We start from the raw sequence: 17,535 nt of genomic DNA, 5'->3' as shown, positions 1-17,535 counted from the left end.
ACAAGTGCTTCACACTGCATGTGTGACACATTCTATGCCCTGCACCATAAATGATGAGACTCTCCCAATTCTTCATGAATTTTATGCGCCAGGCAACCTGATCATCAGTGGGATTGTCTCTCAGGGTTTCTACTTGCACGATGCTCCCTCTTTCACAGTGCAGCCCTTATTGACATGGGTTGATGTACCTGTGTAAGAATAAGAATTTCTTTTTGTCTTTCTGTCGCAGGTTTCGATCAGATCATAACAACAGAGAATTAAGTAATCCAATATTTAAGTAAAGCAATTTATTTTTAGTTTGCCAACTAGAGTTCAAAACAAGATGGAGTTTATCAGTCATGTACTTTGTTCTTCCTTTTGCATAAAGTTATGTCCAAAGAAAGTGAATCCTTGCTAAGCAGTATTGAAATCATTGGAGCTTAGGCTACAATCCTATACCCACATACCTGGGAGTAAATCCCACTGAATTCAGTGAAACTTATTCTGAATAGACATGCCTGGCTTTCACTATCAATTGGCAATGGTCAACAGGCAGTCTACACCTTTGAGTCAGGGCAGGGATAGACAGTTCCTTGGTGTCACCTCCAGGGTAAGCGTCTGCATAAACAAGGGGAAGAGTGTTTTAGAGATAGGATCTATTGTACGCTTTTGACCGTACCCTGCTGATTGCCACTGAGTTAATAAATGTGGCCCTATTATAATCCTTAAACCCTGTCTCTTGTATTTATTTATTTATTTATTTATTTATTTATTTATTTATTTATTTATTTATTTATTTATTGGGGGGGGTATCAGGACAATAGCTAAGGGCCAATTGTCTTTGGATTGAGCTTTTGTCATTATTTTCTGTATGTACAAAGAATAATAGCAATGGGTACAGGAAGCAAATTATTAATCTCTAAGGCTGCAATCCTATTCACACTTACCTGGGTGAAAGCCCCATTGGCTATAATGATAGTTCTGGGCTGTAAAATGCTCCACAAACATTCAGAGCATTTGGTTCTTTGTGGAGAGAATATCTATTTCAGTAAATATTCCAAGTTACTCTAACTGTAAATCAGTGGTTCTCAAACTAGGGCATTGCAACGCCTCAGCCAGAGAGCCCTGGCCTCTGCCCTCTTAAGGGGTGGGGAGGAAGGCAGTGATGCAATACGCTGGATTGCGCTGTTTTGGAGAGGTGCAGGGGCTTTCTGCCACTTACCAGACCCTGCAGCAGCCTCCCAAGGGTGCGGGGAGCCCCCATGCCAGCCTCCCCATGGCTCCCCACACTGCAGGGACCCTCAAAATTGCAATTGCAAGCACTTCCAGTTTTGCATTTGCTAAACCAAAAGTTGTCATGATCACAATCTTTACCAGCTCTGCATGTTGGGGAGTCCTGCAGAGGCTGGCGTGGGGGCTCCCTGCACCACTGGGAGGCTGCTGCAGGCTCTGATAAAAGCTGTTAGCGCCAATCAGGCACTAGCAGCCGATTGCCCCCTCCCCGCCTCATGCACCGAGGCTGAGGCTTGAGCCGCGATTGGTCCCTGTGGCTGGGGAGGCGGGACTAGAGCCCTGGCGCGGAGCGCACGCCCCAGCCAGGCTCAGAGCGTTCCCGGCTGGCAACCCCGCCCACCCGCCCTATTAACCAGTCTGGGATTAGCTGGTCGCTTTCTAGGGCCAGGTAGGAATTTTTTGCGGTCAACCTGATTGGCCTTGGTTGGCTGTTTTTTCGCCTACCTCAGACTGGCAAACAGGCGGTGCGGTTTAGGTTAGGCTGGGCTGGTCACTCCCAGTGTGGGTAGGGTACGTGCGGGGCTGAGTAGGTAGGGGCTTGGCTTGGTATCTATCCAAGGCAGCAGGGTGAGGGGTAAGTCTGAACCGCTCCCATGATGCCTGACTGGCTCCAGGAGGCAGGCAGGCGAACCCCTGGCCTGGACTGGCAGGATGGTGCGGCTCGGCCGGCTAGCCTGGAGTCCGGCTGCTTTGCCCCATTGGGGGTGGCGTTGAAGGACCTAAGCTGGCGATTGACAGCTGGGGTCTCGAGCCAGGTGGTACGCCCAATGAGAATGTAGGGGGAGGCAGACGGCTAGGACTGTTTCCCCCATATTGCCCCACACGAATGATGTTCAGTGTTATTGCCCTGCTGCAGTTGAAGTTTAATAAAGTGGCCCATTTTCATCCAAGCCGAAGTCTGGTGTCTTTATTGCGGGTGTGGGGGTAAGTGGCAGCAAGCCCCTGTGCCCCTTCAAAGCAGCGTGGTCTAGCGCACTGTGTCGCTGCCTTCCCCTCACCCCTGCACACAATTATTGCAGCTCAAACTCTCCATGAGAGTTTGAGAACCACTGCTGTAAGGGCACAATCCTAACCAGATCGACCGAGAAGCAAGTCCTATTTTGTTCAATGGGGCTTACTCTCAGGAAAGCGTGGTTAGGATTGCAGCCTCAGTCTTATATTTTTGTTTGTTTGTTTTGGATCAGAAGAAACTACTCACACACTTTTTCTGAAATAATTTCCCCCTATGTGACCTTGTGTTCTTGCACAGAATAATTGATCTCGAATTCTGAATGGTGATGATGAAGGGAATAAGTACATTTCTTGCTGTTTGGTTAAGCATCTGTAACTCTCATTACAGTTCAGTGCCAAAGTCATACCAGCATAACCTAGCCTTGGCGTTTGCTATAAAAGAGGTCAATGAGAATCCCAACATCTTACCTAACGTCACGTTGGGGTTCCGCGTTCTCAACAATTACTTTGTCCCAAGGATGACATATAAAGCCACCCTCAGCCTGCTCTCTACACAGCATAGGTTTGTTCCCAACTTCAGGTGTGGCTCCCAGGACAAACTGATAGCTGTCATTGGAGGACAAACCTCTGAAACCTCGAACAATATGGCCACCATTTTACCAATTTACAAGACTCCACAGGTAGGCTACATGCATGGAAATTTCTGTAGCATGAAATTAAACATGATCTTGTGACACATCTGAAGAATACCTATGTGTTTTGTCTCAGCTCAGTCATGGATCATTTTCACCAGTACATGGTAAAAAAGTACTATTCCTTTCTTTGTACCAAATGGTGCCAAATGAATCCCATGAATACATGGGGGCAGTCCAGTTATTTCAGCATTTCCACTGGACTTGGATTGGACTCTTGGCTGTGAATGATGACAACGGAGACAGGTTTTTGCAAACAGTTATCCCCATGCTGTCACAGAATGGCATATGTTATGATTTCATCGTAAGAACACCAAAACGATCTTACAGGAATGAGTTCATGGCCTTGTTTTTACAGCACTTGGGAAAATATGCAGATCTCATAGAGAGAAAAGTCAATGTGTATTTTGTATATGGAGAACCTACTTCCATGCTGATTTTGACAAGCTTCCAATATATAGCACATAAATTTTTATTGCCATCTCTATCTAAAGTGTGGGTTATTACACCCCAATGGGATTTTGCATCACTGTCCTTTCAAAAACATTGGAATTTGCAACCTTTCCATGGTGCCTTATCTTTTGCAGTTCACTCAAATCAGCCATTAGGATTCCAACAGTTTCTTCAGATGGTAAAGCCTTCCTGGATGAAAGGAGATGGTTTTATCCAAAATTTCTGGGAACAGGTATTCAACTGCTCACTCCAAATGTCTGAAGTCGGGATGATGAGCAACACAACCTGCACTGGGGAGGAGAGTTTGGAGAACCTTCCTGGAGTTTTGTTTGAAATGGACATGAGTGGCCACAGTTACAATATCTACAATGCTGTCTATGCTGTGGCACATGCTTTGAATGCCATGTACATATCAAGATACAAACTCAAAGGTTTGGGAGAAGAAAGAAGACTGGCATTTCAGAATATGCAGTCATGGCAGGTAATTATAACACAAATACACACTTGCTTTTAACACAGGCTAGCATAATCTCCCATGTAAGCACGTCATTTTGTACATTTACCTCAGCCCCCTTCTAAAATTGTGAGGTGTTTCTGATGATACTTAATCAAACATCTGGAGCCACAAATAAAAAAAAAGGAAATTGACTGATAGAAAATTAAAATTGCCACCATATACCACCTCAGACAGGAATAATCCAGCTATACATTATTAAGGCGGGCACTGGTGAAACGCATTGCAAAGATTTTTATCACCTTGTTCTTTCTATGTGTGTTTCATTTCTCCTTCCACTTAGCTCAATCACTTTCTAAGGAACAGTGTATTCAACAACAGCATTGGAGAGACTGTGCATTTAGACGAAAATGGAGAATTGGTAGCAGGTTTTGATGTTACAAATTGGGTCATTTTTCCAAACAATTCTTTTATTAGAGAACAAGTTGGAAAGCTGGATCCTCGGGCTCCTCTAGGCAAACAGTTAAGCATTAATGATGCCCAAATTCTGTGGCAGAGAAGTTTTAACCAGGTGAGAGAATTCTCCTGTTATTTCAATTTTTTAAAAAAAAATTCTTTTTTGTTTTGAATATTTTTTATTTTTAATTAATTTTAATTAATTAATAACAACAACAACAACAACAACAACAACTTTATTTTTACCCCGCCTTTCTCCCCAAAGGGACTCAGGGTGGCTTACAACAGGTTAAAACAGATTAAAAACATAATTTAAAACAAATAAAAACATATTAACACATATCATAAAAAACAGCAGTCAGATAAAAAATAGTCAGGTAAAAAGAGCATAGAGCAGCAGCAAATCATAAAAGAATCAGGCCTGTAAAAAATATTAAAAGATGTTAAAAAGATGTTAAAAAGGCTGAGAACTCAGAAGGCTTGTTTAAACAGTAGGGTCTTCAGGCCTCAAGAGTCTCAAGAGAGGGAGCCATTCTTAAGTCAAGGGGAAGGGAATTCCATAGCGTTGGTGCCACTACTGAGAAGGCCCTATTTCTTGCCACCACCCCATGTAGCTCCCTAGGCGGCGGCACTTGCAAAAAGGCCTTCTCTGATGACCTGAGAGGACGAGCCGGATTTTACAGGAGTAGGCGATCTCTAAGATACCCTTAAACTTTTTAAACTTCTGGTTGCATATGATTTTCAACTTCTAGAACCCTCAGAACACTTGCAACCTTTCCTTTGAGCTCGAAGCTATTAAACCTAGCAGCCTCTATTCATTTGAGTTCTACTGGTAGAAACATGGCAGCCTCTGTGTATTATGGTAGAAAATGGGATTCTAAGTTTTGGATCCACTGCTGAGTTTTGGATCGAATTCTACTGCTTTAGTTTCTGCCTGTAGCACTTAATTTTTTGACCACAGCACTCTCTCTCTCTCTCTCTCTCTCTCTCTCTCTCTCTCTCTTAAAGAAATAAGAATAAAATGTTGAGATAAACTTGTAGTCTTAACTTCAGTTTCCCAGTCTTATGTGGAAGGCCACCATAAACTTGCTTTATCACCAAAACCCTACTGTATATCTCCTCAACAGTTCTAGTTTTCCTCTGAGAAGACTTTTGTTATCTAACTAAATGTTTGCATCTTCTGGGCATGATAACATCAAAGTATTTTGCAGTCACCTTCAGTGTTCTCTGCATCTAGAGTTCATTACAAGTACAATCTTTTGTGTGCATGGGGGGGGGGGTGAGAATAATCCAACAAGGAAATTGGTGGAACAAATAACAAATATCCAAACACAGCTATGTTTTGCAGCTAGCAGGAAGTGACATCACTAGCATGCCTCTAATATGCTTTTGTTTTAATTCTTTAACAAACGAAAAAATGGTGTCAAGTTCTAGAACAATCATTAGAACTTCAATGCATGGAGGCCACCATTTTCTACCATAATGCGTGGAGGCCACTATGTTTCTGCCAGAACTCAACAACCATGTTTCATAGCTTTGAGCTTGAAGGAAAGGTTGCAAGTGTGGCAAGCATGCTAGAAGTTCAAAAAACATAAGCAAACCAGAGTGTGCTGGGATTAATATATACCTTTAAAGCACTTCTAGCACTGCTAATTGAAAAAGCATATGCAGCCACAGTTTGCTCCATACAAGGAAGAATATATTGTCTGTCATATCATCGTATCATATCAACAGCCCGATCCCTGTGCATCAGCCATTCTCAATATGCATTCCCTTGATGTTGCCGCTTGACCTGCCTCTATGTTTATGGACAGGTGCTGCCCATTTCTGTGTGCAATGACAACTGCCATCCTGGCTACAGCAGGAAGAAGAAGGAGGGAGAGAAATTTTGCTGCTATGATTGTGCACCATGTCCAGAAGGGATGATCTCCAACAAGACTGGTAGTAGGCATACTCTACATAGGTCATTGTTGTCCCCCAAATACTTAAACAAATAACCTTCAAGTGTCTGAAGTGAAGCCAGGGCTGGTCCATCTGTGAGGCCACCTGAAATGTTTGAGTGAAGCGGCACCCTTGGAAGAACAGTGTACCGATGAGCTGCACACATGTCTGTTTGCCACCCTTTCCAGTCAACTGCTGACCTGAGTATTTTGTTCCTCTACTGACTTGCTGACAGCACTGATGGAGGAAGAAGGAAGGGAAGAAAGCTGTCATGGCATCAAATCCGTGGCACAGCTAGGGCCTCTGGTACCTGGGCCACATAAACTTTTTGCACCCTAATCTCCGCGAAAGGCACTTCCAATTTTTGGCAAAAGCCGGAAGTGTCTTTCAGAGGGGTTTTGAATACTGGGAAGGCTGTGTACAGCCCCCCTGCCTCAGGATCCATCATTGGGGTTGCAGGTCGGCACCCCTCAAGGCATGGTACCCAGGGCAGTGTACTCCCCCTTCGCTAAGCCTCTGCATCCAATAGCTTCTAACTGCCTACTTGGTGCGTGCAAAGCAAGGTGGCAAGGGACAAATTGAAGGCAAGGGACAGGTGATTGGGAGCATGACCATCTGCCCAGCCCTTATTTATTTGTTTGTTTGTTTATTTGTTTGTTTGCTTGCTTTATCTCCCTGCCAGGCACCCAAACCATCCCTTCCTGTACCTACAAATGCAGCCCTGTTCTGTCCCTCTTCTGTTGACAATGAGCACAAGCAGGGGATACTGGTTTCCCAGAATCCCATTCATTTTTAACCAGCGAGGCACTGATCAAGGAGGCTACACTGTATGCACCTAGAAAGTTGAGCGAAGAGGGAATGCAAGTGTGTCTTCTGCATGTTGACACACCCTCCCTGTATGGGAGGGGTACATATGGGCACACGAAAGCAGAGATGGTGGTGAGCAGCCTATTCAGAGATACGCACTAATCCCGAGTGCTGCACATAGATTATCCAAATAATTTTTACAGCACTTCAGTAGGATACTCCTATTCCATGGAATGTGTGTGTGTGTGGGGGGGGGGGGATTACCCAGCAAGCCCTAACTGTGTTAAGAACAAAATGGGGGGGGGGTTTCCTGCCTTACAGGAAACAGTCATTTCTCAGTCCAATCCACTAACTCTTGGAAATCGCAAAAACATAAAAAATCTACTCTCGCTGTTTCACTTTATGAGACTCATTTGACACAGATGTTTATCAGTGTCTTGAAATCTTCCCTCTTATTTCAGACATGGACACCTGTGTCAGTTGCCCTGAAGATCAGCATGCTAACATGGACCAAAATCAGTGCATTCCCAAGCTTATAACGTATCTTTCCTATGAAGAACCTTTAGGGATTGGTTTCGCATTTTCAGCTATTACTTTTACTCTGATCACAGCATCAGTGCTTGGAACCTTTAAGAAGTACCAGGACACACCCATCGTCAAAGCCAACAACCGCAGCCTCACCTACATCCTTCTCATCTCCCTTCTTCTCTGCTTCCTCTGTTCCTTGCTCTTCATTGGAAAGCCAAAGGAGACAACCTGCCTTATTCAGCAAATATCTTTTGGTTTCATCTTCTCAGTTGCCGTTTCTTCTGTGTTGGCGAAAACCATCACTGTGGTTGTCGCATTCATGGCCACCAAACCAGGATCTAGGATGCAGAAATGGGTGGGAAAAGGACTGGCAAATTCCATTGTCCTTTCGTGCTCCTTGATTCAAGCAGGCATTTGTGTGGCTTGGTTAATTACTTCTCCTCCATTCCCAGATATGGACATGCAAACATTGCATGGGAAAATTATAGTGGAATGTAATGAGGGCTCAGCAACCATGTTTTACTGTGTCTTGGGATACATGGGTTTTTTGGCTGTTGTCAGTTTCATTGTGGCTTTCCAGGCCAGGAAGTTACCAGACAGCTTCAATGAAGCCAAATTCATCACTTTCAGCATGTTGGTCTTTTGCAGTGTTTGGTTGTCTTTTGTCCCAACTTATCTGAGCACCAAGGGGAAATACGTGGCGGCCGCGAAAATCTTCTCTATCTTAGCCTCCAGCTCTGGGTTACTGGGTTGCATCTTTTTCCCAAAATGCTACATCATTGTGCTGAGGCCTCATCTGAACATCAGGGAGCAGCTAATGCAAAGAAAGCCTGAAAGAATATAAGTTTGTAACCTTTTATAATTTATTGAATATCATAGAGCAGAAAAGCATATGTACAAGTCTTGAATATAAAAAGCTATCTTATATTGTCTATGCTGAACGATAACAGTTCACCAGGAGTTCAGCCACAGGTCTTTCCCAGCATGACATGGAAACACCAGAAACTAGAGCTGGGATCTTCTGCATGCAAATATGTTTTCTGCCAAGGGTTATGTTACTTCTAAGAGAAAACAATGTATAGGAGAACATTATTGGGTTGAAATGACTAATAATGCCAACAACTAATAAATAAAACCAATATTCCAATGTTACTTCTTTGACTCTTCTGTTATGAGAAAACTTATGGCTTCTTCATATGGTTTGCTGACAAATCCTGAAGTCCACCAGTGTGCTGAGCGATATGCTGGTGCCTCTCCACTAGTCTGTGGAGCACTGCCACAAGTGCAAGGCCCAAAAGGCCACCCCACAGATGAGCTGCTGAAAGGTTTCTCCTGGTGATGGGAATGGAACAGGGTGGGGATTGGGTCAGGGGTGGGATGGGGACGGATGTCAGTCTCCAAATCCAATACCCCAATTTTGGGCCTGACATGCCCCCTATGGTGGTTCCCCTGCTCCACCCTCCATGCATAGCATATGGGGGTCAATTCTTACCCAGTTCCACCCCTGTGCATGTGGTCACACTATGTGGTGTTTGGCCAGGCAGCCATTGGTAGAAGTGACACAGGGGAATTTCCCAGTAGCTGCTAGACAGCGCTGGGGCCTACCTGTGCCATTCTGGATCTTGGGGGACCATTGGAGACCTACACAAACATCAGTGTTTTTCTTTACTTACTTTTTAAGACCAGAAGGTGGGTTCTACTCCATAGAATCTCTATGGGTTAAATTACCAGGCCTGAGGAGCGATGTAATACTGGGGGTGTACTATCATCCTCCAGACCAGAAACCAGAAGGGGACCTTGAAATGAGGAAACAGATCAGGGAGGTGACAAGGAGGGACAGGGTTGTAATCATGGGGGACTTCAATTATCCTCATATTGACTGGGTCAATTTGTGTTCTGGTCATGAAAAGGAGACCGGATTCCTTGACATGCTAAATGTCTGTGCCTTAGAGCAGCTAGTCATGGAGCCCACCAGAGGACAGGTGACTCTGGATTTAATATTGTGGTACTCAGAACCTGGTTAGAGATGTCAATGTTACTGAGCCATTGGGGAACAGTGATCATGCTGCGATCCATTTCGACATGCACGTCGGGGGAAGAATACCAGGCAAATCTCTCACAAAAACCCTTGACTTCTGACGAGCGGACTTCCCTCACATGAGGAGGCTGGTTAAAAGGAGGTTGAAAGGGAAGGTAAAAAGAGTCCAGTCTCTACAGAGTGCATGGAGGTTGCTCAAATCAACAGTAATAGAGGCCCAGCAGAATTGTATACCGCAAAGGACGAAGGGCTCGCCTAAGTCCAGGAGGGTGCCCACATGGCTAACCAGCCAAGTTAGAGAGGCCGTAAAGAGCAAGGAAGCTTCCATAAATGGAAGTCTTGCCCCAATGAGGAGAATAAAAAGGAACATATACTGTGGCAAAAGAAATGTAAGAAATTGATACAGGAGGCCAAGCAAGACTATGAGGAATGCATGGCCAGCAGCATTAAGGGGAATAATAAAAGCTTCTTCAAATATGATAGAAGCAAGAAAACCACCAGAGAAGCGGTTGGCTCTCTGAATGGAGAGGGAGGGAAAGGGGAAATAAAAGGAGACTTAGAGATGGCAGAGAAATTGAATGAGTTCTTTGCACCTGTCTTCATAGCAGAAGACCTCGGGCGGATACTGCTGCCCGAACGGCCCCTCCTGACCAAGGAATTAAGTCAGATAGAGCTTAAAAGAGAAGATGTTTCAGATCTCATTGATAAATTAAAGATCAATAAGTCACCGGGCCCTGATGGCATCCACCCAAGAGTTATTAAGGAATTGAAGAATGAAGTTGCTGATCTCTTGACTAAAATATGCAACTTGTCCCTCAAAATGGCCACAGTGCCAGAGGATTGGAGGATAGCAAATGTCACACCGATCTTTAAAAAGGGAAAGAGGGGGGACCCGGGAAACTATAGGCCTAACATCTATACTGGGTAAGATGGTGGAATGCCTCATCAAAGATCAAATCTTAAAACACATAGACGAACAGGCCTTGCTGAGGGAGAAACAGCATGGTTTCTGCATGGGTAAGTCTTGCCTCACAAACCTTTTAGAATTCTTTGAAAAGGTCAACAGGCATGTGGATGCGGGAGAACTCATGGACATTATATATCTGGACTTTCAGAAGGTGTTCGACATGGTCCCTCACCAAAGGCTACTGAAAAAGCTCCACAGTCAAGGAATTAGAAGGCAGGTCCTCTCATGGATTGAGACCTGGCTGAAGACCAGGAAACAGAGAGTGGGTATCAATGGGCAATTTTCACAATGGAGAGAGGTGAAAAGTGTTGTGCCCCAAGGATCTGTCCTGGGACCGGTGCTCTTCAACCTCTTCATAAATGACCTGGAGACAGGGTTGAGCAGTGAGGTTGAAAAGTTTGCGGACAACACCAAACTTTTCCATGTGGTGAAGACCAGAAGTGACTGTGAGAAGCTCCAGAAGGATCTCTCCAGACTGGCAGAATGAGCAGCAAAATGGCAGATGTGTTTCAATGTAAGTAAGTGTAAAGTCATGCATATTGGGGCAAAAAATCAAAACTTGACATATAGGCTAATGGGTTCTGAGCTGTCTGTGACAGATCGGGAGAGAGATCTTGGGGTGGTGGTGGACAAGTCAATGAAAGTGTCAACCCAATGTGCAGCAGGAGTAAAGAAGGTCAATTCTGTGCTTGGGATCATTAGAAAAAGTATTGAGAACAAAACAGCTAATATTATAATGCCGTTATACAAATCGATGGTAAGGCCACACCTGGAGTATTGTGTCCAGTTCTGGTCGCCGCATCTCAAAAAAGACATAGTGGAAATGGAAAAGGTGCAAAAGAGAGCGACTAAGATGATTACTGGGCTGAGGCACCTTCCTTATGAGGAAAGGCTACGGCGTTTGGGCCTCTTCAGCCTAGAAAAGAGGCGCCTGAGGGGGGACATGGTTGAGACATACAAAATTATGCCTGCACTGTCTGTTCTAGTGGCTGTCTGCTGGTATTCATTTGCATCTTTTTAGATTGTGAGCCCTTTTGGGACAGGGAGCCATTAGTTATTTGATTTTTCTCTGTAAACCGCTTTGTGAACTTTCAGTTGAAAAGCGGTATATAAATACTGTTAATAATAATAATAATAATAATAATAATAATAATAATAATAATAATAATAAAGTGGATAGAGAGATGCTCTTTACACTCTCACATAACACCAGAACCGGGGGACATCCACTAAAACTGAGTGTTGGGAGAGTTAGGACAGACAAAAAAAATATCTCTTTACTCAGCGTGTGGTCGGTCTGTGGAACTCCTTGCCACAGGATGTGGTGACGGCATCTGGCCTGGATGCCTTTAAAAGGGGATTGGACACGTTTCTGGAGGAAAAATCCATTACGGGTTACAAGCCATGATGTGTATGTGCAACCTCCTGATTTTTGAAATGGGCTATGTCAAATGCAAGGGAGGGCACCAGGATGCAGGTCTCTTGTTATCAGGTGTGCTCCCTGGGGCATTTAGTGGGGCCGCTGTGAGATACAGGAAGCTGGACTAGATGGGCCTGTGGCCTGATCCAGTGGGGTTGTTCTTATGTTCAATTACTTCTGGGTTGACCAGTCCAGCCATGGCTCACGAAAGGGTCATGCAGCACCCTGTCTGTACAAAGTTGGATCGCCCTGATATAATGCTACACACTCTAACTGAAATCAATAAATAACTAGTTCCAAGTTTCCCCCCCGACTTAATTATTTCAAATAGTTAATTAACTGTCCTTAATTTTTCCTCTTTCTAAAACGTCTTAGGGTAACATCCATAGTTTCCTTGCTCCAGAGAAACAATCTCTGCTCTGGAGGAAGGGTCCTCGCTCTGGAGGAATCAAAATTATGGATGCTACACTTACACAACAGTTCCAGAATATGTGACTTCTTATTGCCTGGTATGAACTCTGCCTGATCATCACCTATATGTTCGAAAATAATTCTGCTCATCCAAAGGACAAGATTTTAAAGATTTTAAAACCCTGATTCGGTAGAGCTACCAGTCTGTGGGCCACAAACCATGACACACTATAGCAGTGAATTTCAACCTTTTTCATCTCACGGCACACTTGCAAGGCCCTAAAATGGTTAAGACACACCATCAGTTTTTTGACAATTGACAAGGCACCTTGTGCTGTCAATGGGAAGCTCATGTCCCTCAATGGCCCTACTAATAAATGACCCTTTCCCAATTTCCTGTGGCACACCTGGGGACCATTTGTGGCACACCAGTGTGCCACAGCACAGTGGTTGACAATGGCTGCACTATAGTGTGCAAATGGTCTGCTACCAGAAATGGTGAGCAGCGGTAGTAATGACATGGCTCGTGAAGATGCCCCACATTGGTACAGAGGGCATCCGATGGGGCATAGAGGGAGAAGAACTGGGCTGGGATTGGGGTGTGGATGTGGTGTGTTAAGGGTGAGAGGGGGAAGTTTTCAGTGGCAGCAGTTCTGCCAATATCCTATCATAACTAGCCATCGCAAATGTGTTAAGCACATTAGCAGCAACTCGCATGTAAGCTGCAATGTTGGAAAGGCCTGCACTGTCCTCCTGGTGCTGCACAGCCCTCCACAGGGCTCCTTGAGTCTTAGAATGTTGAGAAAAAGCTTTCACAAACCACTTCTGGTCTGCGATCAGTAAACGGAAGTGATCCCAACATTCTAAGGTTTGGGGAGCTTTGCAGAGGGCTGTGCAGGGCTCCCCGCAATTCCTAAAGCTTGCAACAGCCCTCAGTAAGTTAAAATAACCCCCCTTCTCCCCCATTAGCAATGCAATCCTGGGGACCCTGGAGATCCTGGGGATCGCATCGCTGCCTCTCCCTCCGCCCCTTAAGGGGCCAGGGGCTGACACTCTCAGGTAGGGGTGTCACAACACCCCAATTTGAGAACCTCCAGTTTAGGGCGTTCGTTGCATTTTTTTTTTAATTATTAAAAACCCTTTGAGTAAAATTGAGAATTGTAATAGAAATCTACAGATTATTTAGAAAACGACAATTAATTAACTAATATAGCACATGCCCTGAAAGTGCTGCGTAAATATGTCCTGGTAATAATGCCAAAATAACATTCATAGCAATGGCTTGTCTCCAAAGAAAATGAATCCCAGCCAAACACCACTGAAACCCATCTGACAGGTTACTGTACGTTGCTTTCAGCCTCTTTCAGCTGCTTTTCAGCAAAAGTTTGGGCTCGTTGCTTATTTTGTTTGTCCTGATTCCATCAACTTCATGAGTTATAGCCAAACACAGTGAATCCTGACTAAGCGACACTGAAATCATTGTCTCATTCATTGCAGTGATGTTTTGTAATAACTGTATACTTTTGGGCCTAAACCCCCTGAGATGTTTTCCACCTCAAGCCCCACTGAAATGAATGGAACTTGTGCCTTTTAATGATGTACAGAAACTTCCTGAACAATTTCATTGATCTTATCAAAACTTGTTTGGTTTCACTTGAAAATGCCCAGGCTTTCTCCTTGGGGAGGGATCTCTGAAGGTCTTCCAGTTTCACTTTCTTGAAATTTTGGTGCTACTCCTTATTTCTATGGGAATTGAGCAAGATAATTACATAGTGCAGTGCTTCCCAAACCTTTACTCACTGCAAAAACTCCCCTCATCCTGCACAGTGGGTCACGATCCCATGCTCAATGCTCCACCACAAAGGTTGCTTCCAGGTCATACCAGGCCTGCAACCCATTCCATTGGCCTCTACTGGCTCCAGAATGTCCCTCAAAAGCAACTTCTGGTTTGTGGAAGCAAACCAGAAGTTGCATCTTATCACTTCTGTAGGGGCTTTTGGGGTTGACAGAGGCCAGTGGAGTCAGTCACAGGCCTAGCACAACCTGGAAGCTGCCTCCAAGTCCTCCAAGTAAGGTATTGTGAGGCTACAGGGAGCATCACACTGGACCACACAGTGGATCATGACCCACCAGTAGGTTGCGACCCAGTTTGGGTAATGCTGACAGAGCATATTGTACTGGGTATTAGTTCTCACCACACTACTACACTACTGTCCTTCTTTCAATATTTCATTCTCTCTCACCCTCTACCACCACCTCTCCTTCCTCCCATTGACCTCCATTCATTGAAAATATTTGTTTCATATTATTATTATATACAGGACTTTAAAATACCACAACATTCTAATATTCCCAATGTTTTCATTGATATCAATGGCCTTCTTGATTCAGAACTTCTTTACCCTTTGTACAGGAACAAGTTTGGGCCTGGGGCTGAAAGCAGGCTTGACAAGAAGCTACAACCAAGCTTCACTACCTAGCCAGCATATATTTATGATGCATGCATTTGCAAACACATGTAAAGCCCTACTTCTCATGTTGAAACTTCCCTGTGCATGCTTAAAATGTCCTAGGCGGCATGTCCATTTAGTCCTCAGGCACACCATTGGAAAATTCTGTGTACTTTCCACTTCTGCAAATATAGCACATGCTTTACATATCATGCTGGCATCCTGATCCAAATACAGAAGTTTGATGCAAGGAAGAAGGCTGGCATTTTGGAATATGAAGTTCTAACACAGAAGTATAGTCACAAATCACTGAATCATTTTTTAAAGATGTTCATCCAGACATGAACCTGTGTGTGTGTGTGTGTGTGTGTGTGTGTGTGTGCGTGTGTGCATGCGCGCGCGCGCGTGCACGTGCGTGTGTGCGTGTGTGCATGCACATGTGTGTGTTTAGGGGAATGCTGATGGGAAAAGTGTTTGAGAGATGGGACAGCTGGCAAAGGAATTACCAAGCCTCAAAATGGCTCAGGAAGTGATCTGAGGATAAACCAATTTCAGTCTCGTCTGATCTTGGAAGCTAAGCAGGGTCAGGCCTGGTTAGTACTTGGATGGGAGATCACCTGGGAATACTGGGTGCTGCAGGCTTATACCATAATCTTTCCAGACTGAAGGTTGCCAACCAGTTGGGAAAGACTGGATCATTTTTTAATCGTCCAGGGCTCAATCCTATCCAACTTTACAGTGCTGATGTAGCCTTACCAATGGGGCGTGTGCTGCATCCTAAGGTGGGAGAGCAGTCAGGGAGGCCTCATCAAGGTAAGAGAATGTTTGTTCCTTCACCTTGGGGTTGAATTGCAGCTGCATCGGTGCTGGAAATTTAGAGAAGTGCCTGAACTAGTTGTCTATCACGTTGTCAAGTTTAAGTTCAACAAATGACATTTTATTCATGTCTCTTCTGCTTCTAGGCAGCCAAACAGGAAGCCAGGCAGCATCACCAGTGAATCAGATTTGGCCCAGAGGCTACTAATCACTGACTTCCTACACCACACAGCTGAATATGACTCCCCCATGACAGTGAGCTCCATGTGGGAACTCCATTCCTGTACACCAGTTTCATTACACTGTGTAACAAAATTTGAACAATTTCATGTTTATCTGAATATTTTTATGTTTATTAATTTTGGTATGGGGATTTCAAAAATGCTGCTATTATTGGCATAGCATCAATAGATTCACTACTCCAAAATCTATGTGGTTCTGTTATACGATGTGTATTATAATGCATCGGGCTACAGGAATTAATACAAACATAAAATTTAAGATAACCCAAAAAAGTTTTGATGATGCAAAAAAACTAAGATTGCCACTGGAATCAGCATTTCCAGACTGTATAAGGAACATTAAAATTTCCACATGAACAATTTTTGCGTTACACAGTGATATTTGCACAGCCCTTAAACACAGAGGCTTGTGCTAACAGGAGAAAGTTTGCAGATAGATGCTATAGAGATCAGGTTAAACCAATCTCCATGTAGGGTCGTGTCATATTTATTTAGCATATGTATTCTTTTGGCAAACACATCATGATCATACAGAAAAAAAAGGACAGGCAGAATAGCTTGCAGTAAAAAAATGGTTATGAAAAACAGTTACCCTATTTGTAAATATGATTTGCTTGCTGGATTTACTCAGGTCACAAAATTCAACTTTTTGGGCACAATGTTTGGGTGTTTCAAGCACAAATTATTCACTTCCATTGTCATAGGAAGTGGCCTGGCAAGGCCATAAATGTGAGGAAAGTGTTGGTTAAACTTTCTGGTTTGCTCTGAGTTTGCAGCCAAAACTTTCTGCCTCACGGAATGACACTGCCTGTAACCTGTGGTTACCTGAATGCTATACTTACAATTCAGTGTTCATTCCCCACAGAGCATTTTCCCAAAGCACAAACCAAATCAAGACTGCAATTAGACTTAATTGTCAGAGCCGCTGCCAACAAGCTCGTTAGAGGCGGCACCAGGTGCTCCAGCTAACTTTAGAAAAAAAACTTTGACAAGTCGCTGATTACTAGGTAGGCTGGTGCAGCAAGCAAGCGTGGCTTAGGACGCAGCTGCCGCCTCTGTCGCACTTCAGCTTAATCATAGCAACAAGTGACTGGCGCAGCTGGTGACAAGAAGGCAGGCACAGAAACATCCAGGCCACAGCAGGCCGAAGTAGAAAAAACTTTCTAACTTTCTCCTGGCTGGTTTTTTGTGCTGCAGTTTGTACACAAGCAAAGCTGCAGGCAAGAGCACACTGTACACTTTCAAAGACAAGCTTTCAGTTCCCTTTGAGCTACTGTTTTGAGCTCTTGATGTAATCCAGAGGAAAAAGGGAGAGAGCGCTTTGTAATGTGAGCAAATATTGTGGGCCATGTCAGTGCATTAGCAAGTGACAAGACCAGTGGTATTCAAACTGGGGCATTGCGACGCCCCAGCCTGTGGGTCCTGGCCTCTACCCCCTTAAGGGGCGGGGGCAGCCAGGAGACAGGGGGAAGGCAGCAGCGCGATCCACAGGATCGCACCACTCAGGGGGGCTGCAGGGGCTTGGGTGCACTTGCCCAAGCCTCCTGCAGCCTCCCGGGGGTGTGGGGAGCCCTGCGCAACCTTCAGCAGGGCTCCCCAGTACAGGGAAAGGGAGAGTGGGGCGCTCTGCTCTGCCT

At 44.5% G+C, this 17,535-nt stretch overlaps 1 protein-coding gene across 1 annotated transcript; it reads left to right on the top strand.

The window, feature by feature from the left end:
• Positions 1–1,865: 1,865 nt before the first annotated feature.
• On the top strand, positions 1,866–8,398 carry LOC136653201 (vomeronasal type-2 receptor 26-like). The gene is made up of 4 exons (XM_066630110.1): positions 1,866–2,047; positions 2,612–2,903; positions 6,093–6,219; positions 7,488–8,398. Exons 1-4 carry the CDS (start codon positions 1,866–1,868, stop codon positions 8,396–8,398), a joined length of 1,512 nt encoding a protein of 503 aa, XP_066486207.1.
• Positions 8,399–17,535: the final 9,137 nt, after the last annotated feature.

Source organism: Tiliqua scincoides, chromosome 5 (assembly GCF_035046505.1).
Source record: "Tiliqua scincoides isolate rTilSci1 chromosome 5, rTilSci1.hap2, whole genome shotgun sequence".
NCBI classification, from domain to species: domain Eukaryota; kingdom Metazoa; phylum Chordata; class Lepidosauria; order Squamata; family Scincidae; genus Tiliqua; species Tiliqua scincoides.
This window is presented reverse-complemented; position numbering and strand designations above follow the sequence as displayed.

What these genes read in the sequence shown, in the direction of transcription:
- LOC136653201 (XM_066630110.1), top strand. Translation starts at nt 1,866, where the DNA reads ATGATGCCTGACTGGCTCCAGGAGGCAGGCAGGCGAACCCCTGGCCTG. An exon ending in GTGGTACGCCCAATGAGAAT is followed by an intron (nt 2,048 to 2,611) that starts GTAGGGGGAGGC and finishes CTCTCATTACAG; the next exon opens with TTCAGTGCCAAAGTCATACC. An exon ending in GATGATCTCCAACAAGACTG is followed by an intron (nt 6,220 to 7,487) that starts GTAGTAGGCATA and finishes CTCTTATTTCAG; the next exon opens with ACATGGACACCTGTGTCAGT.